Genomic DNA, 25424 nt, shown 5'->3' with positions numbered 1-25424 from the left:
GTTGGGTACTTTGCTGTAAATACCAAGGTATTATGTAGTGTTAAGGGATGGATCAGAAACCCCAAAGTATGTTATGAAGCCTGACTAGACCCCAACAGTTTTTTCTATTTTGACAGTGTGAGGATAAAGTGTTTCACTCCAGGTGTGATTCTATTGACACAGTAGGAAGCTTTTATCAAAATAAACTTTATTTTACCAAGACAGCTTAGCTATAACAAATGAATTTGCTTAACTTTTACCAATTGAAATACTTAAACATAGAAACATAGAAAAACTACAGCACAAACAGGCCCTTCGGCCCACAAGTTGTGCCGAACACATCCCTACCTTCTAGACCTACCTATAACCCTCCATCCTATTAAGCTCCATGTACTCATCCAGGAGTCTCTTAAAAGACCCTATTGAGTTTGCCTCCACCACCACTGACGGCAGCCGATTCCACTCACCCACCACCCTCTGTGTGAAAAACTTACCCCTAACATCTCCCCTGTACCTACCCCCCAGCACCTTAAACCTGTGTCCTCTCATAGCAGACATTTCCACCCTGGGAAAAAGCCTCTGAGAGTCCACCCGATCTATGCCTCTCAACATCTTATATACCTCTATTAGGTCTCCTCTCATCCTTTGTCTCTCCAAGGAGAAAAGACCGAGCTCCCTCAGCCTATCCTCATAAGGCATGCCACTCAATCCAGGCAACATCCTTGTAAATCTCCTCTGCACCCTTTCAATCTTTTTCACATCCTTCCTATAGTGAGGTGACCAGAACTGAGCACAGTACTCCAAGTGGGGTCTGACGAGGGTCTTATATAGCTGCATCATTATCCCCGGACTCCTAAACTCAATCCCTCGATTGATAAAGGCCAGCACACCATATGCCTTCTTAACCACCTCCTCCACCTGCGGGGCCGATTTTAGAGTCCTATGGACCCGGACCCCAAGGTCCTTCTGATCCTCTACCGTACTAAGAGTCTTTCCCTTTATATTGTACTCCTTCATCCCATTTGTCCTACCAAAATGGACCACGACGCATTTATCTGGGTTGAAGTTCATCTGCCACTTGTCCATCCAGTCTTGCATCCTATCTATATCCCTCTGTAACTTCTGACATCCCTCCAGACTATCCACAACCCCACCAACCTTCGTGTCGTCGGCAAACTTACCAACCCATCCCTCCGCTTCCTCATCCAGGTCATTTATGAAAATGACAAACAGCAAGGTTCCCAGAACAGATCCCTGGGGCACACCACTGGTGACCGACCTCCATTTAGAAAAAGACCCATCTATACCCACTCTCTGCCTCCTTCGGGCAAGCCAGTTCTGGATCCACCGGGCAGCAGCCCCTTGGATCCCATGCCCTCTCACTTTTTCTAGAAGCCTTGCATGGGGGACCTTATTGAACGCCTTGCTAAAATCCATATAAACCACATCTACCGCCTTCCCTTCGTCAATGTGTTTAGTCACATTTTCGAAGAACTCCACCAGGCTCGTAAGGCACGATCTGCCCTTGACAAAGCCATGCTGAGTATTCTTGAGCATACTAAACATCTCTAAATGCTCATATATCCTGTCCCTCAGGATCTTCTCCATCAGTTACCAACCACTGAGGTTAGACTCACCGGTCGGTAATTACCTGGGCTATCCCTATTCCCCTTCTTGAAAATAGGAACCACATCCGCAATCCTCCAATCCTCCGGCACCTCTCCCGTCTCCGTCGACGACGCAAAGATCATCGCCAGAGACTCTGCAATGTCCTCCCTCGCCTCCCACAGTAACCTGGGGTACATCCCATCCGGACCCGGCGATGACAGGATACACTTAACTGCTAATACATGACAGGATACACTTAACTGCTACTCTATCTCTATTAGTTCCACTTCAAGCAACATTCCTCTTATAGACTAAAGCTCCTCTTCGACATCAGTTAGCAACACAGGCTTATGAGCCTGTATTTGGGTTTCAGAACACCTCTGGAGCGAGAGAGAGAGACCTATTTCTCCTAGCAGGTCCCAAACAGCAGCCTCCAGAGAGAGTGGGAAAGAGAGAGACCCCTTGCTTCTTTCAGAACAAAGCAGTAACTGCTTGCTTTTCCCTGTAAGCTTAGCTCCTCCCCTTAAGCACATGACTGTGTCAACCAACCTATTCAAAACCCTGTTATTAAACCCCAGGAAATAAAAATAAATAAACAAAAATGCATTAACACAGAGAAAAAAAACACATTCCGATCTAAAATCAATCATTAGCCTGCATTCTCATTGTGTGAGTTGTCTGTTTTGCAGGCAAATTGACACTGTGTAAAACAGAGCTGAATTTTAAACATATCCCTCACAAAAACATGATATAAATACATTTCTTAAAGGCACAGTATCATCACAATAGGCAGTGGTAATTTAAACAAAATGGCATGATTTTAAAGAGGGTGCAGGAACAAAGGGGCATGGGTTTGCAAACAATACCTTTGTAGGTGGCATGACAGGATGATATCACTGTTAAAGTGTATAGGACCCTTGACTTTATAAACAGAGCTTATAGAGGACAAAATTTAGGACGTTTTGCCAAACCTTTGTAAATCACTGGTCAGGCCTTAGCTAGAGGTTGTGTCCATTTCTGGGCACCACATTTAAGGAAAGATGTCAGGGTCTTGGAGAGAGTGAAGAGGAGATTTAATAGAATGGTACCAAAGATGAGGGTTCTCAGCTCCACAGAGGGATTAGAGAAGCTGGGATTGCTCTATTTAAAGCAGAGGTGATTGAGAAGGGACTGATAGAGGTGTTCAAAATCAGGAAGAATTTGTTGGATAAATAAGGAGAAGTTGTTTCCAGTGGTAGGTGGATCAGCACTAGATTAATGATGATTAGTAATGTACTGTGAGCATTTTCATACAGTGGGTTATAATGGTCTGGAATGCACTGCTTGACAGGATGGTGGAAGGATGTTCAATGGTAACTTTCAAAAGGAAATTGGATGGATAACTGAAGGTGAAAAAATTGCAGGGCTGTGGGGAAAGAGGCGAGTGGATTAATTCAAGAGCTCTAGCAAAGAACTGAGACTGGATCATTGTGCTGTAAGATTCTATGAATGGCTTTAATGTCCCTTTAATGTCCCTCCTCATCAGTAAGCATTTAATGATTTGTGATGAGATTTTTGATTGATTTGTGCTTTCAAAATGGCAAATTATAGCTATGCTGTTGAGTAATAATGTTGTACATTAGCAACCTGTCTGTACAGGAGAAGAGGAAGAGAAGAAGAGCAATAGTAATAGGGGAGTCTATAGTTAGGGGTACAGATAGGCGCTACACATTGGCCATCAATGTGACTGGTGTGTTGCCTCCCTGGTGCCAGGGTCCAGGATGTCACTGAACGTCTGCAGGGCATCCTGAAGGGGGAGGGTGATAAGGCAGAGGTCATGGTACATGTTGGTACCAGTGACATAGGTAGAAAGAGGGATGAGATCTTGCATCAAGAATTCAGAAAGTTAGGCAGTAGACGAAAAAGCAGGACCTCTCAGGTTGTAATCTGTGGGCCTTCCTATCACCTGAGAGGGAATATGTTTTGCTTGTACCCTCCCGTTTTCCTTTTTGAATGCCCCCCACTACTCGACTGTAGATTTCGCCACAAGTAGCTGTTCCCAGTCTACCTTGGCCAGATCCTGCCTTATTTTACTAAAATCCGCTCTCCCCCAAACCAAAACGTTTTTTGCAACTTGTCTATTTCTCCACGAATTGTGCACATATTTGTTCCTCAATTTCCCGCTGACTGTCTGGGGATCTATAATAAACACCTTGCAATATGGCTGCCCCTTTTTTATTCCTAACCTCTATCCACAAAGCTTCATTTGATGCCCCCTCCAAGATATCATCTCTCCTTACTCCTAACTCCTTTACTAATAATGCAATGCCTCCTCCTCTTTGGCCCTTCCCCATCTTGCCTGAAGATTCCATATCCCGGAATGTTGAGTTGCCAACCCTGCCCCTCCCTCAACCACATCTATGTGATGGCTACTATATCACAATTCCATGTGTCAATCATTGCCCTTAACTCATCCGTTTTACCTGTAATACTCCTGGCATTAAAGTGGAGGTAATTGCCTTACTCCCTTGAAACTTAATACAACTGTACTCCCTTCACCTTCATTATTTTACTGTATTACGCTATGTTCCTATTCTGTTAACAGTCTGTATCCCTCCCCCTGCTGAATTATTTTAAGCTCCTCCAACAGCACTAGCAAACCAGCCCACAGGAATGTTAGTGCCACTCTGGTTCAGACTCAGTCCGTCCCGCTTGTCAAGATCCCACCTTCCCCAGAAATGGTCCCAGTGATCCATGAATCTAAACCGCAACCCACCCCCCACCACCGCACCAACTCTTAAGCCATGCATTCATCTGCACTATTCTCCTATTTCTGTGCTCGCTAGCACAAGATGACACAAAGATTGGTCGGGTGGTTAACAGTGAGGTTGAGTGTTCTGGGCAACAGGAAGATATAAACAGGATGGTCAAATGGCAGATGGAATTTAACCCTGAAAAATGTGAGGTAATATACTTTGGAAGGAGTAATTTGACAAGGAAGTATTCAATGAATGGCATGACACTAGGAAGTTCTGAGGAACAAAGGGACCTTGTCATGTTTGTCCATAGATTGCTGAAGGCGGAAGGGCATGTTAGTGGGATGGTAAAAAGGCATATGTGACACTTGCCTTTATCAATCGAGGCATAGATTACAAAAGTAGGGGGGTCATATTGGAGTTGTATAGAACATTGGTGAAGCCCCTGCTGGAGTACTGTGTGCAATTCTGGTCGCCACATTATAGGAAAGATGTGATTGCACTGGAATGGGTGCAGAGGAGATTCACCAGGATGTTGCCTGCGATGGAACATTTAAGTTATGAAGAGAGGTTGGATAGGCTTGGGTTATTTACATCGGAGCAGAGAAGACTGAGGGGCGATCTGATCAAGGTGTACAAGATTATGAGGGGCATGGATAGGGTGGATAGAGAGGAGCTGTTCCCCTTAGTTAAAAGGTCAGTCACGAGGGGACACAAGTTCAAGGTGAGGGGCAGGAGGTTTAGGGGGGATGTTAGGAAAAATGTTTTTACCCAGTGGGTGGCGACGGTCTGGAATGCGCTGCCTGGGAGGGTGATAGAGGCCGTTTGCCTCACATCCTTTAAAAGGTACCTGGATGAGCACTTGGCCCATCATAACATTCAAGGCAATGGGCCAAGTGCTGGTAAATGGGATTAGGTAGGTAGGTCAGGTGTTTCTCATGTGTCGATGCAGATTCGATAGGCTGAAGGTCCTCTTCTGCATTGTGTGATTCTGAGATTGCTTCACTGAATTCATGTCCAAGTGAGAGATGTTTTTCCTCCAATATACAGTTTCCCGCAGCATAGCAGAATCTCCCATTTTTATTTACATTTCTCAGTTTTTAGACCAGTTGCGCCTCTGCTAACTTTTTTTTTGTGATACAGACATCCTGGCTTTAAAAGAATCTCAACTGTGTGTTATTAGGTTTTAAAGATGTACAAATGCGGCTTATGACCCAAATTCTGTCTAAATACAACCACAATTGTTAGGTGAGTAAACGTGGCAGAGAATTTGTATGCAGCAAGGACTTAAAATCAACATCAATGATCAGGAAAAGCATTTTTAGCATTGTTGCTTGAGGTAGGAATGTTGGTTATGGTATGGATGGAAATTTCTGCTCATATAATCTTTTACATCCATGTTAATTAAACATTCCATTGAAAAAAAAGTATTTTCAGCAATACTCTCTTAGAACTGTGCTGAGCTACCATCCTAATTATGTGTGTAAATCCACAGTGGGACTGAAACGCTTGACCAACCCAGGTGAGGTTCCCCAACAGTTATTGATCTGGGCAAAACCCCTCAATTTGCCACCATCCAGTTGGGATACCCCCAAATTGTTACAAACCCGGGTGAGGAGGGATGACTGTGTCATTATTCAGCCTGCTCTCTGCTGGTGGCAACAAAGGTTTAATCTAACAAGCTTCCCTTTCCCTTGGGTATCTTTGCCAGACCCAATTGCTATGTTTAAAAAGGAGCCAATTTAACCAGACTTTCGTGAGTTGAGTAAGTTTATTAATTACTAAAGAAGGAGAAATGGTAAAACACATGCATCTACATTCTCCACATGCATCTAGACCGTGGGCAGCACGGTGGCACAATGGTTAGCACTGATGCCTCACAGTGCCAGGGACTGGATTGGATTCCTGGCTTGGCTCACAATCTGTGCGGAGTCTGCATGTTCTCCCTGTGTCTGCGTGGGTTTCCTCCGGGTGCTCTGGTTTCCTGCCACAGTCTGAAAGATATGCTGGTTAGGTGCATTGGCTATGCTAAATTCTCCCTCAGTGTACCCGAACAAGTGCTGGAATGTGACTAGGGGATTTTCGCAGTAACTTCATTGCAGTGTTAATGTAAGCCCATTATGAAACTAATAAATAATCTTTATAAACATTCAGATGGATCAAAAGTAAGAATTCATTCAAGTATAGTTGATAACTGCAGGCAAGTAATTGATACTTCAATTCAGGTGTTCTGTGGTTTGGTAGAGTTTTTCCAGCTGCGATCCTTCTTTGCTGGCTGGTTGACTTACAGTGAGCGAGAGGGCTTTTAAATATTCCTGCAAAAGATGGCTACATTTGCAGGGGTCTTGTGACAGTTACTGCATAACACACCTTCAGTGCAAAAAACCTCCAGCTTCTTTTCCTTACAGCACGTACACACACATGGATACAGGCAGGCCAGTAGCAAGCTGGAAGCTCTTAACCCTCTTCTTGTTGTGTATTTTACTAGACCAGGAATCCACTGATTGGTTAAGGGAGGTGGTCATCCAGCGTCCTTTAGATGGGATAGCTATTATGTTCCCTTGTCTTTACTGGAGGTGGTAATCAGTCTTTGGATGCTTTTAGAAATAAGACCATAAGACCATAAGACATAGGAGCGGAAGTAAGGCCATTCGGCCCATCGAGTCCACTCCACCATTCAATCATGGTTGATTTCAACTCCATTTACCCGCTCTCTCCCCATAGCCCTTAATTCCTCGAGAAATCAAGAATTTATCAATTTCTGTCTTGAAGACGCTCAACGTCTCGGCCTCCACAGCCCTCTGTGGCAATGAATTCCACAGACCCACCACTCTCTGGCTGAAGAAATTTCTCCTCATCTCTGTTCTAAAGTGACTCCCTTTTATTCTAAGGCTGTGCCCCCGCGTCCTAGTCTCCCCTGTTAATGGAAACAACTTCCCTACGTCCATCCTATCTAAGCCGTTCATTATCTTGTAAGTTTCTATCAGATCTCCCCTCAACCTCCTAAACTCCAATGAATATAATCCCACGATCCTCAGACGTTCATCGTATGTCAGGCCTACCATTCCTGGGATCATCCGTGTGAATCTCCGCTGGACCCGCTCCAGTGCCAGTATGTCCTTCCTGAGGTGTGGGGCCCAAAATTGCTCACAGTACTCCAAATGGGGCCTAACCAGTGCTTTATAAAGCCTCAGAAGTACATCCCTGCTTTTGTATTCCAAGCCTCTTGAGATAAATGACAACATTACATTTGCTTTCTTAATTACGGACTCAACCTGCAAGTTTACCTTTAGAGAATCCTGGACTAGGACTCCCAAGTCCCTTTGCACTTTAGCATTATGAATTTTGTCACCGTTTAGAAAATAGTCCATGCCTCTATTCTTTTTTCCAAAGTGTACGACCTCGCACTTGCCCACGTTGAATTTCATCAGCCACTTCTTGGACCACTCTCCTAAACTGTCTAAATCTTTCTGCAGCCTCCCCACCTCCTCAATACTACCTGCCCCTCCACCTATCTTTGTATCATCGGCAAACTTGGCCAGAATGCTCCCAGTCCCGTCATCTAGATCGTTAATATATAAAGAGAACAGCTGTGGCCCCAACACTGAACCCTGCGGGACACCACTTGTCACCGGTTGCCATTCTGAGAAAGAACCTTTTATCCCAACTCTCTGCCTTCTGTCTGACAGCCAATCGTCAATCCATGTTAGTACCTTGCCTCGAATACCATGGGCCCTTATTTTACTCAGCAGTCTCCCGTGAGGCACCTTGTCAAAGGCCTTTTGGAAGTCAAGATAGATAACATCCATTGGCTCTCCTTGGTCTAACCTATTTGTTATCTCTTCAAAGAACTCTAACAGGTTTGTCAGGCACGACCTCCCCTTACTAAATCCATGCTGACTTGTCTTAATCCGACCCTGCACTTCCAAGAATTTAGAAATCTCATCCTTAACGATGGATTCTAGAATTTTGCCAACAACTGAGGTTAGGCTAATTGGCCTATAATTTTCCATCTTTTTTCTTGTTCCCTTCTTGAACAGTGGGGTTACAACAGCGATTTTCCAATCCTCTGGGACTTTCCCTGACTCCAGTGACTTTTGAAAGATCATAACTAACGCCTCCACTATTTCTTCAGCTATCTCCTTTAGAACTCTAGGATGTAGCCCATCTGGGCCCGGAGATTTATCAATTTTCAGAACTTTTAGTTTCTCTAGCACTTTCTCCTTTGTGATGGCAACCATATTCAACTCTGCCCCCTGACTTTCCTGAATTGTTGGGATATTACTCATGTCTTCTACTGTGAAGACTGACGCAAAGTACTTATTAAGTTCCTCAGCTATTTCCTTGTCTCCCATCACTAGATTACCAGCGTCATTTTGGAGCGGCCCAATGTCTACTTTTGCCTCCCGTTTGTTTTTAATGTATTTAAAGAAACTTTTACTATCATTCCTAATGTTACTGGCTAGCCTACCTTCATATTTGATCCTCTCCTTCCTTATTTCTCTCTTTGTTATCCTCTGTTTGTTTTTATAGCCTTCCCAATCTTCTGACTTCCCACTACTCTTTGCCACATTATAGGCTCTCTCTTTTGCCTTGATGCATTCCCTGACTTCCTTTGTCAGCCATGGCTGCCTAATCCCCCCTCTGATAACCTTTCTTTTGTTTGGGATGAACCTCTGCACTGTGTCCTCAATTACTCCCAGAAACTCCTGCCATTGCTGTTCTACTGTCTTTCCCATTAGGCTCTGCTTCCAGTCGATTTTTGTCAGTTCCTCCCTCATGCGCCTGTAATTACCTTTATTTAACTGTAGAACCTTCACATCTGATTCTGCCTTCCTTCTTTCAAATTGCAGACTGAATTCTACCATATTATGATCACTGCTTCCTAAGTGTTCCCTTACTTTAAGATCTTTTATCACGTCTGGCTCATTACATAACACTAAGTCCAGAATAGCCTGTTCCCTCGTGGGCTCCATCACAAGCTGTTCCAAAAAGCCATCCTGTAAACATTCAATGAATTCCCTTTCTTTGGGTCCACTGGCAACATTATTTACCAGACAATACCTTGTCTGGAAGCACAGGGAGGGGTTCCATTGTCCTTCAGAGAAACACCCTGCAACCATTCCTGCAAGTGGCTAACTACATTCTTAGCCATCTTCAGAGTTGTGGTGACCCACTGTAATTACATGTGTATCCCTGGACCCACCCATGCTGCACCTGGCCCGAGACTCCTCCCTTTCCACCTGAGACTCCTCCCTTTCCACCTGAGCGAGGTATAAAGGTGATGGTTCCTCCTCCTCGCCTCAGTCTGGGCCAGGTTAGCTACAAGGGTGTGCTCCAGTTCTTTGCGAATAAAAGCCTGTTATTTCACTCACTCGCTGAGTCCTTGTATCGTAATCGATAGTGCATCAAGAGTTTGTGTTCATTTTAAGATATAAAACTCAGGTCTTTTAAAAGTCCAATATTTCTGTGTATAATTCCATGTTTTTTTCCTCCATCAGCATAACGCTCTCAAAATTCTGAATCAGACGTAAGAGTGCTATCACCTGGGCCAAGCTGCCACATAACTTAAACATTACAGAGAACAGGACAGGTCAGCCAGACCAACTGAGTTTTCCCAGCATTTTCTGTTTTTATTTCAGATCCTCAGTATTTTGCTTTTATTACACAATAACTCTTGGTTGGTAAAATTAAGTCAACACAGGTTGTACAGATTATATTGTTATGCACAGCAATTTATTTTTAAAGTAAGTTTTCTGTGTAAAACAATATACTTGAGATGAAGGAATCCTGTCCAAGCTTTGATAGAAATTGAAGTCATATTTTAGTATATATAGAATATGTTACTTAGTGGTAATACATGGCGATAATCTCACTGAAACATAGAGGATTCTGAAGGGATTTGACAGGGTCAACACTGAGAGGCTGGTTCCGCTGTCTGGGGAATCTAGAACATGAGGGCATAGTCGGTGAGGATAAGGGAATATTTATTTCCTCACTCAAAGGATTGTGAATCATTGGAATTCTCTTGCCCGGGGGATTGTAGATCCTCCATCGCTGAATATATTTGAGGCTGAGATTGACATGTTTTTGGTCACTCAGGAAATCAAACAATACGGGGAGCGGGCAGGAAAAGTGGAGTTGAAGTCAAATACCAGCCACGATCGTATTGAGCGACTGAGCTGGCTCGATGGGCCGCATGCTCCCATTTCCTATGTTCTTAGTGTTGTGTTAAGCCGGTTGAACTGATTAAAGCTTTCACATTTTGAAAATATATCCTGTTTACTAATCTGAGGTCACCTTCGAGACTGGTGTTTCACAATGTACAGAAACAAATTTGCTCAAGGGCAGGCTAGTCATGGCAGACAAACCAAAAAGCGTCTCCTCTACAAGCCACACATCATTTCCCAAGAATCTACGGGTGGGATTTTCCAGCTCGCCCCAAAACCGAAAAATCCCGCCCTAGGTCAACAGACCTTTGCGTGGTCCGCCCCCGCCCGCTACGATTCTCGTGGCGGGTGGAACGGGGAAATTCCACCTTATATCTTTTACCCATTTGGTAAGAGAGTAGATTTCTCAACCAAACCAATGTTTTTTTAAAGACAGCAAATTGATGAATCATACCCAGTATCTATTACTAAAGAGTATATTTTTTCTGCTGGAAATCATTCTCAGCTCCCGATGTGAGGGTTTTCTGTGCTCTTGATGTTTCAGAATCCTTAAGGACAGTTATAGCAAATAAGTTGTCATGGCTACGGCTGGTGCTCACTGATGGGGACAGGTAAAATGTAGTTGATTCATTGCTTTCCAAATTACAAGTGGCTTGAAGGAAAGTAATTTAGGTCACTTTCTTACCTCAATTACACAAGGGTGGGTGAGCTAAATGTCAAAGCAAGTTGAAACTCAAATCTATTTGAATTTGGCTTAAGTGTCAATCCCTCCAAATATTTTTAGAATTCCCCTCCTTCACTCGGCACTAGTGGATCATTTAGGGTTTATTTCAGCTTTGGCCTGCTGCCTCTATTTAGTAAACTAATGTATTCATTCCTTTTTACAATTATCTTTAGTATGAGGTATTTATTTCTGTGGCTGAAAACAATCATTTAAATGAATTTAGTTAAGAGAAAAAGTAGCCAGCAGTTCACACGAAGTGTTCTATTTCTACATTTTTTGCAGCTAGCTTTTTTTTTTGGAATGTGAAACAAACTTACACGTGACACAGCAAAGCCAATTATACAGTGTTGTGTACACCTCAGAATTATTTAAGCTGTGATCTTTGGGAAGTCATTAGTTGCGGTTTGGTCAAAAAGGTCAAAGTGGACCCGGTGGGCTATAACCATTCTATCATTCTATGAGGTGATTGTGATGAATTACATGAGTGACTGTGGAATGTGGGACGTTTAATGACTCAATAAATTTAGATGATGTTTCATTCATCGTTATTGCTACCTCACAATCCCAGGGACCTAGGTCCGATTCCTGGCTTGGCTCACTGTGCGGAGTCAGCACTTTCTCCCTGTGTCTGCGTGGGTTTCCTCCAGGTGCTCCGGTTTCCTCCCACAGTCTGAATGGTGAGTTGGTTAGGTGCATTGGCTATGCTAAATTCTCCCTCAATGTACCCAAAAAGGTACAAGAGTGTGGCGACTAGGGGATTTTCACAGTAACTTTATTGCAGTGTTAATAAACTTTAAACCTGATGTCAGTTGTCATCTTAGAAGACAGCTTTTTTTTTGTATTTTTATTCCAATTCAATCAAATCAAGTTCAATTCAGAGTCTCAACAAGTTGAGACATTCCCGATCCAAGCTAAGACAGGGCTCTCACCTCCTATCTTGGGCTTGATCTACATGATCCAAGCTGATTGGAGTAGGCATAGCTTCTCCTCCAAGGCTTTCATCTTAGCCAAAAGGCCGAGATGCCGCTTTTAAAAATTGCTTCAAATGAAGCTAAAATGTAACCTAATGACTTCAACCAAGCACAGCATGTCGACACTACACTTGATCTTAGCCAAAAGGCTTAGAAGACAGCTATTGCAATTAAAGTAGTTGCCACGGCTACATCTGATGGTCAGTGATGGCTTTCAAATTATTAATAACTTATAGGGAAGTTATTTAGGTTGCTGTTACCCCAATTACCCAAAGTCAATTCCAGGCACAGATAACAAACATCTAGTACTTGCTACTCTGGGCTACATGCATACGAGATAAAGATCCCATGCTCACAGCACTGACTATAAACCAACATCTGCAACAGCCAAAGTCAGAAGTGATATAATAGAGTTCAGCATACACTGTAGACAGACGCAATAAGGAATGTTTATTAATCAGTCAAACAGATAATATAATCAACTATTGCTTCACTGCATTTCAAATAATCTTTTCAATTGAAAGCAAGGAAATTGTTTAAATGGTTTTCAAAGTCTGCCCCACTGCTCAGAACACACATTTTGAGCTATTTTGTTTCTTTGTGTTTAAAAAAATAACAAAAATGTTAAAACTGGGCATCTGAACATAACTAACTAATCTCCTGTGGTCCACTAGATGGCAGCTCAGATGCTTCAGCAGGTTGAATGGAAGATTCCTCCAACAGCGACCCCCTCTTTCACCAGTTTGTTGTACTGCTGTACGGCCATCTCTGTTTGTAGAACCACAGCATCAATACCTTTGCTTCTGATGAAAGACAGTGTGGCTTCAGGCACCTAAAACCAACAGTTCACGTTGAATATCCATGATGCTACGTCCATGCTTTCAGTCATTCAGTACCGAATGCAACTTGCACTCATAACTGACTTGGATCAAATCTCGAGTCCAGATCAAATCTGTGGATTACCATGTTGTCAATAAACAATTTTACAAAACTGAAGGATATATTAAAACTCAATTTGATGTCAATGTGATGATACCCAATAACTATATTCAAAAATATCCAATAAGATCAGGTAAAATATTTTTTTGCAGTGATTGGTTCAGATCTGGAATGCTCACAGTGGAAGCAGTCACAATTGGAAATTTCAGAAGGGAATTTGACAAGCACCCGAAGAGAAAAAATGCAGGGCTGTGGGGAAAGTGCAAGAGAGTGGAACTAACGGAGGTCCTCTTTTAGAGAGCCAACACAGACATAATGGGTCAAATAGCCTCCTTCTGTGCTGTAACCTATGATTCTGTGATCCAAAGAGATTTTTAATAGGTTATCATTCACTCTGATAAATAGTCAAATTTATTCAACATTTCTTTAAGACCAGTTTTATTAAATACCAAATTGGAGCCTTGGTTTAACATCTCATTTCAAAGACGATATAGTTTGACAATGCAGCATTCACTCAGTGCTGCACTGGAACGTCAGCCTAAATCAGGCTCGCCCATGGGCCAGGTGTGGCCACGAGACATTTTTAAGTGACCTGCCACTTGCCCCAAGTGTAGGTAACAGTCCAGCTTCAAAACTTCCCAGAACGAATTTCCAAAAAATGCTGAGGCCGGAATGTTACAACCATTCATGTTGGCGGGATGTTCCCATTCCGCTGGCTGCCAAATTCTCCGTCTTCGCTGCAGGGGGAGCGTGGTGCGAGCAGCAGGTAAGACCGTGCCGTTAGTATCTGTTCAGCCAATCACAGGCTGATTTCCCCAATGTCGGGTGAAACTAACCTGTGACTGGACGAGCGGAATGTCATCCGTTGCCGGGTAAATTTCGAATATGGGACCATGTGGAAAGACAAGTTCAAAAGAGAGTAGGTGGGTCCGAGACAGCGGGAACCGGGGCGCTGGGGATGGCGGCCTCCTTGGCTCCGACATTGGAAAGCAGGAATCGTAGCAGGTGGGGCAAGACCATGGAAAGGTCCATTGACCTTGGGGCGGGGCTATCCGGTCTTAGGGCGAGCACAGCCGGAAAATCCCATCCCCAAGGTGTTTAACATAAGCACTATTGCCAAAGGAATGCTTTTATGACAAATCTGAAAAATGATCCATTGAATGGATGGGTGCAAAAAATTACCTTGCCAGAAAAGCAGGGACTCATCAAAACCACCGCAAGCAAAGTTTAATGATTCATTTTGTTTAATGTTGCTCTGAAAATGTACTTACTTGCAATGCTTCATCCATCCCCCTTCCAATTACAAGAGTCTGAATTCCTTTGTTTACAATTTCATCAACATCAGCTGGCTGAACTCCAGGTGTATGCTGAAAGAACACGGGGAAAGCATTCAAAGTACAAATTACAGTTCCATCAAACATTAACTTTTTTTTATTCATAAATAGTCTTCGTATTCTATCAAATTCTCTATGGTTGCCGAGTTTGGTTGTTGGGTGTTGTGATGACCTGAAGCTTCCACATTAAACTACTGCGTAAGTGTTCAATTCTGATGTATCTCTTACCGTACAGTATTTCTATTCCCTGGCTTTTTTCATTCACTCAGAAGATGTAGGTTCCACAGGCTTGGCCAGCATTCACTGCCCACACCTAATTGCCCTCGAGAAGGTGGTGGTGAGGAGCCTTCTTGAACTGCTGCAGTCCATGTGATGTAAGTACACCCAAAGTGCTGTTGGGGAGGGTGTTCCAGTGTTTTGACCCAGTGACAGTGAAGGAACATCTATATACTTCCAAGTCAGAATGGTGAGTGGGCTTGGAGGTTCTTTCGGGGGGAGCGATGGCCAAGTGGTATTATCACTAGATTATTAATCTCAGTTAATATTTCTGGGGATCTGGGTTCGAATCCCACCGTGGCAGATGGTGGAATTTGAATTTGATTTTAAAAATCTGGAATTAAGATAAAAGCAAAATATTGCAGGTGCCGGAATCTGAAACAAAAACAGACAATGCTGGAAAATCTCAGCAGGTCTGACAACATCTGTGGAGAGAGAATAGAGTCAACGTTTCGAGTCTGGATGGCCCTTTGATGGCCCTTCACAAAGGGCCATCCAGACTCGAAACGTTGGCTCTATTCTCTCTCCACAGATGTTGTTAGACCTGCTGAGATTTTCCATCATTTTCTCTTTTTGATCTGGAATTAAGAATCTACTGATGACCATGAAACCATTGTCAATTGTCGGAAAAACCCATCTGGTTCACTAATGTCTTTTAGGGAAAGAAATCTGCCGTCCTTACCTGGTCTGGCCTATATGTGACTTGAGAGCTACACCAATTTGGTTGAATCTCAACTGCCTTCCAAGGGCATTTAGGGATGGGCAATAAATGCTGGCCAGCCAGAAATGCCTATATCCCATTAATGAATTAAAAGTGGTCATGTTCCCATGTATCTGCTGTCCTTATCCATCTAGATAGTAGTGGTCATAGGTTTGGGAGGTGAGATCTGAGCCATAATCTGAGACCGGATCTGAGTCAAACAAATAAACCGGAATGTATATTGAGAATTCAAACATCAGGCCTCAATGCAGCTTGAAAAAGCCACTAAGTTAATATTTGCAAATTTAGACCCAACATACAAGTGCTAAAACTGTCAAATGTTAGGTTGATGTTAATCTTAATCATAGAAATCATAGAATCCCTACAGTGCAGAAGGAGGCCATTTAGCCCATCGAATCTGCACTGACCACAATCCCACCCAGGCCCTACCCCCACATATTTACCCACTAATCCCTCCAACCTACGCATCTCAGGACACTAATGGGCAATTTTAGCATGGCCAATCAACCTAACCCGCACATCTTTGGACTGTGGGAGGAAACCGGAGCACCCGGAGGAAACCCACGCAGACACGAGGAGAATGTGCAAACTCCACACAGATAGTGACCCAAGCCGGGAATCGAACCCAGGTCCCTGGAGCTGTGAAGCAGCAGTGCTAACCACTGTGCTACCGTGCTACTAATCTCAAAATGGCAGCATGCTCCACATGCTCCTCATCTTATTTAAGATTGTTTGATTACCCTTAAAGGGAACTGGATTTACAAAGAAAATTGAAATGTTCTGGATTCTCTGGAGAAATTTTCTGAAGTATATTAGGAAAACAAGTGGTCATACAGGACACACAGATCTACTTTAACCAAAAATCTTGCATTCATATAAAATTTGTTGTGTCAGAAAGACATTACAGAATGCTACCGTGTTGAATCAGTGAAAACGTACAAATACAAGGGAAAAAGATTAGGTAAAATGCATCAAGTGGCAGAGTAAAAAAACAGGTTGACTAAAATGCTGTAAGTGGACTTCAGAAATCTAGGAGGAAGGAGGTAAGGCAAAGGGGTTGGGAAGAAGTTCTCGAGGGTATGGGGCAAGATGACTAAAATAATAGTTGGTGATGCACAGTGAAGAGTAGAAAGTAAGAATTCCAGAGATGAGAACAGGTGCAAACAGTTGAATAAGAGGCATTCAAAGATGAAGATATGGATTTTAAAATTGATTTGTATAGCAGATATAACCTAACAAGAATGAAAGTTATGGAACTACAGAGCTTTGAGCATGATATGTACCAATACTATTTCTGTCTTGCATTGTTATGGTGATTCCCTTTAGCAGTTGGTTTTCACTGTTTGCTAGAAGTATCTATTGTTTTTATTTTTTTAAATTATTGTTGTTCTATAAGCATTTTCTGGAATTTAAATTATTCCATTGCAAACATTACAACAACTGGACATGAAATCTACAGGGCAACTCTGTGGACCAGCGTTCACAGCACTGTTCTACATAAAACCCTTCCCACATGGGCAACAAAGCCCCCTTATGCAATCCACCAGCAGACAATATACCATGACATAATTTCAAACTATGCAGTTTGCTGGATTACAATTATTTTCAGCATCTCAGCTCCAATCTCTACTCACACGAGTTCCTGTCTCTCTCCAGTCCCACGTTCGGTTTCCTCCTGGCCAGACTTTACAATCCTTGTACAGAGTGTCACTACCCTCAACCTTCATTTCGCCCCACTTTAACGAGGCGATAGAGGGTGAAGTCATGCTTCAATCGCTGTTGGGAAAGGAAAACAAGAACTGAGCTTCAAGAGCCGATTACACTCTTCGTTGGATTCCAGTCATTTTCCATTTGGTGTATTTAAAGGAAGTGCCCAGTCATGATCCCTGTAGCATTCTGGGCAGTATATGTTGCCAGCTTAAATGTGGCTAAGACCTTTTAACTAAACGAATCACTGGAATGCCTACCATTAGCACTTCCAACAGAAGAGCCCATTATTCCACAACTTGTCAGATTTCCTTTCCCTTGGTTTTTTTGCTCTTCTCTAAAGGCTTTCTTCTCATTCCAGTGTGCTGATTCACACATGCAGCTCTCCCAAGAAACCACTACACATTTGTGGGCCTGAACAATAAGTGGTCACAGGTCATTTAATCAAGAAGCAACTGTGGAAACCTATTTTTCCTTTTCCTATTTTAAGGTAATGTGGCCAATTGAACATCCCTACTGCTGCCCCTTCTGAAATTAGCCTGGATCATATGCCTAACTTCAGAGCTTTTTGATCCATAATGCACAAATACCAGCTTGGGTTGAAGTTTCAAGTCAGCGATAATAATTAAGAGATAACTTCAAAGACAAACCAATTACATGCAAGATCGTCTTAAAAATTTGGATTCTTAATGATGGGATTTTGACCATTGATTTGGCTGTGATCATCCTGATAGTGTGCTAGCAAATGAGTAAACTAAGTTCACGTATGAATAACAGCCATTGGGTGAAGCCGGCATCCACCAAACCAAACTCTTGTTGGAGCTGCCCTCTTTGAAAAGAAAGGGAGAAAATTATAATGCAAATAAAGATAATAGTTACGGCACAAAAGTACAGAATAGTGAGCCATTTTATCCAAAAACCTCAATTCTTTCATACAAACCCACAATTATCTAAACCACAGAATCGCCTCCACCCATGAGCCTGAATGCCAGTTCAAGTGCCGATCATTCTTTATGTGACAATATACTTCCAGATAAAAGTCTTGATCTTGCCTTTTGCTAGTTTTTACCCATATCACCTTTGAAGGTTCATTGTGAAATAACATTTGAAGTTTATATTTTCTGTTTCATTCAATGCTGTATGTTTTTAGATGGCCCCAACTCTTTTAAGCCCAAGTGTATCCAGCCTATCTATTTTTATAAATCTCTCATTGGAGGGATAGTGCCTTGCCTCATTTTTACTTTTCTTTGTGATACAACTATTCATCTTTTTTCCAGTAAAATTCTACTAATTCCGCAATAACTGTACATACTATCAAATCTACCATCAATTCCAGATTTTTTTCAGGCTCTCTGCTTTTAAGTTTATCATTGTTCATTGAGCAAGTGTGTCTGATTATTCACCCAATACCACCCAAAGGTGGCAGAGTGTTTACCACTGCTGCCTCACAGCACCAGGGACCTGGATTCAATTCCGGCCTCGGGTGACTGTGTGGAGTTTGCACATTCTCCCTGTGCCTGCATGGGTTTCCTCCAGGTGCTCCGATTTCCTTTCACACTCCAAAGACGCGCAGGTTAGATGGTTTGGCCGTGCTAAATTTCCCCTTTGTGTCCCAAGATGTGTAGGTTCGCGGGATTAACAGAGTAAATATGTCGGCGAGTTGGCGCAGACTCGATGGGCCAAATGGCCTCCTTCTGCGCTGTAGGGATTTTATAATTCTATGAATATGCAACTGTCTATCTTAATTTCATCTACCATTGCTCTGCCTACTTGCAAATTTTATCTGGATCCTTCTATAGCTCATTGGCTGCCTCAACTGCTCACTTATCCCAGCTAAACAACATCTGTGAATTTTACTAATTACATTTTCATTCGTGAATCCAAGTTGTTCACACAAATTAATAATAATGACCCAACCATGATCCCTGCAGCATTCTGAGCAGTATATGTTGCCAGCTTAAGACCTCTCGTGATGGGTGACATTCTATTAGTGCCTTTACCAATCAACATTGTTCCATCCTTCCAACAATAGTTTCAGACCAGCTACTTGCGCAAACGCTGCATAGATAGTGACTCAAGCCAGGAATTGAACCCTGGTCCTGGTGCTCTGGGGCAGCAGTGCTAACCACTGTGTCACCGAGAAGTCAGGACAACGTCGTGAAAAGACATGCACACCAAGGAGATAATGTTTCAATGTAACCACAGAAGCAAGTCTAAAACACCCCCAAGTAGGTCCAAAAGTACAGTTGAAGGGAAATTATTTTACTAATGGCTGGGAGCTCACCATATTCCATCAAAAAGATTAACTGGTACACAGCAGCTTCTGGCACTGGATAACAGGACACTGGCAAACACAGATCCGAACCTCATCCATTTACTGCTGCCTAAATAAAATAGCACAGCAGGTTTACAAAAGAGTGCAATAAAATTGTCACTGTTACTGGAACAAAAATATCTTTTCTGTTCCAGATATGGAAACTTCTGCATCATTAAACTTGGCAAGTTCCCAGTTGTTTTGCATCCTTTTGCAAACCTGCTCAGGAGCTCTCAACCTGTGGAGGTGGCGACCAGGAGATGTCCGATAGTTTTAACTCAGTGAGCTGCCTCACACAGTCGGTGTCGTATGTTGCTGGGAGAGGCAGGAGAGCTGGAAGAGACATTCCCGGGACAGACTGAGAGGATCAGCGGCCTCTACACCCAGGCCCGGCCTCAAGCCCCCCGCCCCCCGCCCCCCGGGCCGGCAGGCAGGCAGGCAAACCGGGATAAGCACCGGCCGCATCTCCCCTCTCGGCGGCGGCAACAAAGCGGCCCCATCCTCCCCTCTCCGTCCCTCTCACCTCCGGGCAGCTCAGCCATTCCGGCCCCTTAGCCTCAGCACCAGCCGCTGTTGTCATAGAAACAGCCCCGCCTCGATTACAATCCAACTCCACCCCTTCCAGCCTCCACTGACAGCAATATAACCCCAATCACCCCAAAGTGTCAATCACCCCAAATAGTGTCAATCACCCCAGTGTCAATCACCCCCAAATAGTGTCAATCACCCCAAAAGTGTAATGACGCCAAGTGTAAATGACTCCCAAAAGTGTAAATCACCCCAAATAGTGTAAATGACCTAAATGTAAATGATTCTAAGTGTAAATTACTCCCAAAAGCGTAATGACCCCAAGAGTGTAAATGACCACCTGAGTGTAAATGACCCCAAAAAGTGTTAATTACCCCGAGTGTAAATGACTCCGAGTATAAATGACCACCTGAGTGCAAATGACCCCAAAAAGTGTTCATTACCCCAAGTGTAAATGATCCCGTGTAAATGACCACCTGAGTGTAAATGACCCCAGAGTGTAAATGACCCCGTTCAAATGACCACCTGAGTGTAAATGACCGCATAGTGCAAATGACCCCAAAAAGTGTTAATTACCCCGAGTGTAAATGACTCCGAGTATAAATGACCACCTGAGTGCAAATGACCCCAAAAAGTGTTAATTACCCCAAGTGTAAATGATCCCGTGTAAATGACCACCTGAGTGTAAATGACCCCAGAGTGTAAATGACCCCAAAAAGTGTAAATGGCCCCCGAGTGTAAATGGCCCCAGAGTGTAAATGACCTCGAAAGAGTGTAAATGACCTTAAAGAGTGTCAATGAGTGTAATTTGTCCCACATTCAGTGCTGGATGAGCAGAAATTCCCTCTAATTAAACCTAATTAGAACTATTTGCTTTCACTCAGTAAAAGAACAGTTTGAAACAGTATTCTTATTCCCCAGTTTTTACTGCTTTTATTGTTGTGCATTACATATGTCCCGCGAATTCTGCTCCTTTGTCACCTGACTTTCACTGGAAACCTTTGTTGTTGCCTGTGGCTGGGATTCTCTGGTGCTGCTGCAGTGAATGGAATTTTGGCTGAGCGCCAAATTCTTCAGCCGGGGCAACATGAATGAGATCGGAAAATCCTGCCCTCTGCCTCTCTTTCTCCCTGTTAACTGTCTGAGGCTGAACCACACTGCTTTTGCAACCTTGATGTCATTTAATTCCCCCTCACCCCTCAAGATGACCTCCAACCTCAGAACCATGCCACCACTAAGATCACCTGTTGCCACCTCTGTAACATTGTCCATCTCAATCTGTCCTTGCTTCAGCTCATTGGCTGCTGCAAATCTTACCCAAGCCTTTGAAACGCTAGACTCGGCCATTGCAACACCCTCCAGTGAATATTCTGCCCTCAGTAAACTTGTCACCTTAAACTCTCCTGCCTTTGAACCAACTCACACTAAGGCCGATTCCTGTGCTTGATCAGCTTTGTTGGTTCCTGGTTAAGCAATGCCTCAAATTTAAAATCCTCATCATTTTTTTCAAATCTCTCGACAGCCTGACCCCTCCAAATCTTTGTAACCTCCTCTAACCCACTGAGGTATGTACACTTCTCTAATTCTGACATCCATCATTATGAAGTACTTCGAAAGGCTAGTCAGGGTACGAATCAATTCCAGCCTCCCGGACTACCTGGATCCACTAGAGTTTGTCCACCGCCGCAACAGGTCCACAGCAGATGCCATTTCCCTGGCCCTGCACTCACCCCTGGAACACCTGGACAACAAGGACACCGATGTCAGACTCCTATTTATTGACTACAGTTCAGCCTTCAACACTATTATTCCCACAAAACTCATCTCCAAACTCTGTGGCCTGGGCCTTGGCACCTCCCTCTGCAACTGGATCCTGAACTTCCTAACTCACAGACCACAATCAGTAAGGATAGGCAACAATACCTCCTCCACGATCATCCTCAACACCGGTGCCCCACAAAGGATGTGTTCTCATTCTCCTTCTATACTTCTTATACACCTATGACTGTGCGGTCAAATTCCCCTCCAATTCGGTTTTCAAGTCTGCTGACGACACTACCGTAGTGGGTCAGATCTCAAACAATGACGAGACAGAGTACAGGTATGAGATAGAGAATCTGGTGAACTGGTGCGGCAACAATAATCTCTCAATGTCAACAAAATGAAGGAGATTGTCATCGACTTCAGGAAGCGTAAAGGAGAACATGCTCCTAAATACATCAATGGGGACAAAGTAGAAAGGGTCGAGAACTTCAAGTTTTTAGGTGTCCAGATCACCAATAACCTGTCCTGGTCCTCCCATGCTGACACTATAGTTAAGAAAGCCCACCAATGCCTCTACTTTCTCAGAAGACTAAGGAAATTTGGCATGTCAGCTACGGCTCTCACCAACTTTTACAGATGCACCATAGAAAGCATTCTTTCTGGTTGTATCACAGCTTGGTATGGGTCCTGTTCTGCCCAAGATCGCAAGGCACTGCAAAAGGTCATGAATGTAGCCCAATCCATCACGCAAACCAGCCTCCCATCCATTGACTCTGTTTACACTTCCCGCTGTCTCGGCAGAGCAGCCAGCATAATTAAGGACCCCACGCTCCCCGGACATTCTCTCTTCCACCTTCTTCCTTTGGGAAAAAGATACAAAAGTGTGAGGTCACATACCAACCGACTCAAGAACAGTTTCTTCCCTGCTGCTGTCAGACATTTGAATGGACTTACCTTGCATTAAGTTGATCTTTCTCTACACCCTAGCTATGACTGTAACACTACGTTCTGCACTCTCTCCTTTCTTTCTCTAAGAACGATATGTTTTGTCTGTATAGCGCGCAAGAAACAATATTTTTCACTATGTTAATACATGTGACAATAATAAATCAAATCAAATCAAAGCACCCCCAATTTTAATTCCTCCACCATTGATAGCCATCTTTTCAACTGCCAATGCCCCATGTTCTGAAAATCCTTACTTAGAACCCTCCAGCCTTCTTTAAGACACTCTTTACAAACCACTCCTGGCCATCTGTTCAAATAGCTTATGTGGCTTGGTGCCAGATTTTATTTTTCAACACTCCTGTGAAGGACCTTATGCCAGACTAGCTTGTTTGTATTTCAACATAGTTGCACATGGGGCCAAAGTTCAGCTGTGAAAACCCCTCTCTAAACCTTGTAGCATTTTGTCATCATCTGTCGTTCCTCAATTCCAAGATGATGTCTACTCAGGATTGAGTTTCTTCCATGGGTTCCCATGTGACTGAACAGGCCAACTCTTGAGCCACAGATCTTTGGGTACATGGTGCATGATGTCCTACAAGGTAGTGGATACGAAGTGCAAGGTTTGCTTTTTTTCCCCTTCTCTGCTGCACCCCGCCTCATTTTTAAGACTTTGGGACTCAAGAGTTTTGCAACTTGAGGGACAAGTTGTTACCATTCTGAAAAAGTTGTAGCAAGCTCCTCTCAGTCACTAAGGTCAATGCAACACATTTGAAGGAGATCTTCAGTGTCTTTGAAGTTATTCCTTGTCTTCCCGTGGGACAGTGACCCTTTGAGAGCTGAGGGAATAGGATCTGGTGTGGGGAGATGGGTTTTGGACGTCGGAACACGGCATTTAGTTTGTTGAAATTGGTTTTGTAATTTTACCTTAATGCTTGTGGATGGAGCTGTTTCAAGAAGGATACTGGGATTTGTGTGACAGTCCGTCCACTGAACCTGGAGGATATGACAGAGGTATTATTAGTGGGAATTACCCAAACACTCTTATATGTCACTAACAGAGTCAAGGTTTCATTGCAGTACATGAGTGTGGTCAAGACTTTGCTGTGGACTGGGGCTTTTGTTGATTTGCATAAGTCTTTGCTTTGTGATGAATATTTAATTCATAGCTCTTGTTAATATTTTGGAGGTAATATTTGGTTCTGGGAAAATCGGTGAGGGGGTAAGGTAACTCAAATGCTGGGCTTTAGAGATTCACAGAACTAAAACAAAATGGCTGTTCAGAAGTTTTCAATGGTTGTCTAATAGAATCAGAATAGAGCGGAGAGAGCCATACAACAGCAGGGCGGGGGGGCTTACTAAACTGGAGAGACACTATCTACACCACTTATAAAGATGAGCATTCCAGAGATGCTTTATTTTGAGTTAGAACTAATTTAAAAAAGTGAATCCTGAAAGGCTAACTCGTCATGGAAAAAGTTAAGGTTCTCTGGTTTTAATTTATCTGCACACTTACTAGGAGAGACAGAAAAGCCCTGGGGGCTATTAGACACCGGACAGTGACGGCACAGCAAAGTCCTGGGAACCATTTATAGCTCAGTGCAGCCAAAAGACTGGAACTCAGACAAACCCAGCTTATTGAAACTAGCAAGAGTGAATGATAGGCCTGTATCACGGTAGCACAGTGGTTAGCACTGCTGCTTCACAGCTCCAGGGTCCCGGGTTCGATTCCCGGCTCGGGTCACTGTCTGTGTGGAGTTTGCACATTCTCCTCGTGTCTGCGTGGGTTTCCTCCGGGTGCTCCGGTTTCCTCCCACAGTCCAAAGATGTGCGGATTAGGTTGATTGGCCAGGTTAAAAATTGCCCCTTAGAGTCCTGGGATGTGTAGGTTAGAGGGATTAGCGGGAAAATATGTGGGGGTAGGGCCTGGGTGGGATTGTGGTCGGTGCAGACTCGATGGGCCGAATGGCCTCCTTCTGCACTGTAGGGTTTCTATGATTTCTATGATGATTTAGAGACAAAGGTGTAGCTTTGGAATCCCATGGAAGTCTCCAGAGATTATACAGCTCTTGATGGTTCAATCATTGAGGCAGTCAGAATCAGAGTAGATCTTGAAATATTCCATCAGCTAGATCTTCAAACGCCCTCGTGAGTTTTATCAAAGGCTTGTCACTCACGCCGCTGCACTACTGATAAATCCACATTGCCTTTTAACGTGCAGTGTGGCATTTTTGACAATTTGCCTGGGAATTCATATTTACCTCATGACAGTCCTGAATGTTAAGAGTTTAATGTTGAAAACTGTTTTATTTTGCATAGAAATATTTATTTCATTTACAACCAGTGGAATCTTATGGCTTTATTCCCCAAGTGGACAATTGGGATTTTTGTCTACTGCAAATAAAAATACTGGTTCCCAAGTGGATTATAACAATTGTCAGATACTTGCTGTTATAGTTCATAAAAGCTGCATGAGTGCAGTTGATTCTCTAGAAACTCTCAAGTCCACTCTTTTCCAGTATCATTAATTTGCATCAACTGTTTGATTACACTTGAGGCACCTTACTCAAGTTGTTCCTGGAATCTAAGAATACAGTCAATGTTTGTAAGTCATCAAAACATAAAGGAATTGTTCATACAATTGGTTGCAAGTACAAATATCACTGAGAAACCAGCTTTGGTAAACAATTGACCTGCCCCCACCAATCC

General features: G+C 43.3%; 2 protein-coding genes across 3 annotated transcripts in view; one reads left to right on the top strand and one right to left on the bottom strand.

Annotated features, from left to right (window-relative positions):
• The window catches only part of clmpa (CXADR like membrane protein a), a 185320-nt gene that overhangs the window by 139434 nt on the left and 20462 nt on the right, over nucleotides 1-25424 (top strand). The gene's annotated exons all lie outside the window — the stretch shown is intronic.
• On the bottom strand, nucleotides 12617-20047 carry LOC144480024 (mth938 domain-containing protein-like). 2 transcript variants are annotated; one of them, XM_078199173.1, is made up of 4 exons: nucleotides 20002-20047; nucleotides 17092-17233; nucleotides 14398-14493; nucleotides 12617-13019 (listed from the first exon to the last, which is right to left on the bottom strand). In XM_078199173.1, exons 2-4 carry the CDS (start codon nucleotides 17221-17223, stop codon nucleotides 12879-12881), a joined length of 369 nt encoding a protein of 122 aa, XP_078055299.1. In that variant the 5' UTR covers nucleotides 17224-17233; nucleotides 20002-20047; the 3' UTR covers nucleotides 12617-12878. The 2 variants fall into 2 exon arrangements, with proteins under 2 accessions (XP_078055299.1, XP_078055300.1); XM_078199174.1 differs by having other exon boundaries at nucleotides 12618-13139; nucleotides 20002-20041.

The sequence above is a fragment of the Mustelus asterias genome, chromosome 27 (genome assembly GCF_964213995.1).
Source record: "Mustelus asterias chromosome 27, sMusAst1.hap1.1, whole genome shotgun sequence".
Classification (NCBI taxonomy): domain Eukaryota; kingdom Metazoa; phylum Chordata; class Chondrichthyes; order Carcharhiniformes; family Triakidae; genus Mustelus; species Mustelus asterias.
Note: the sequence above shows the minus strand (reverse complement) of the source record. Positions and strands in the feature narration are given on the sequence as shown.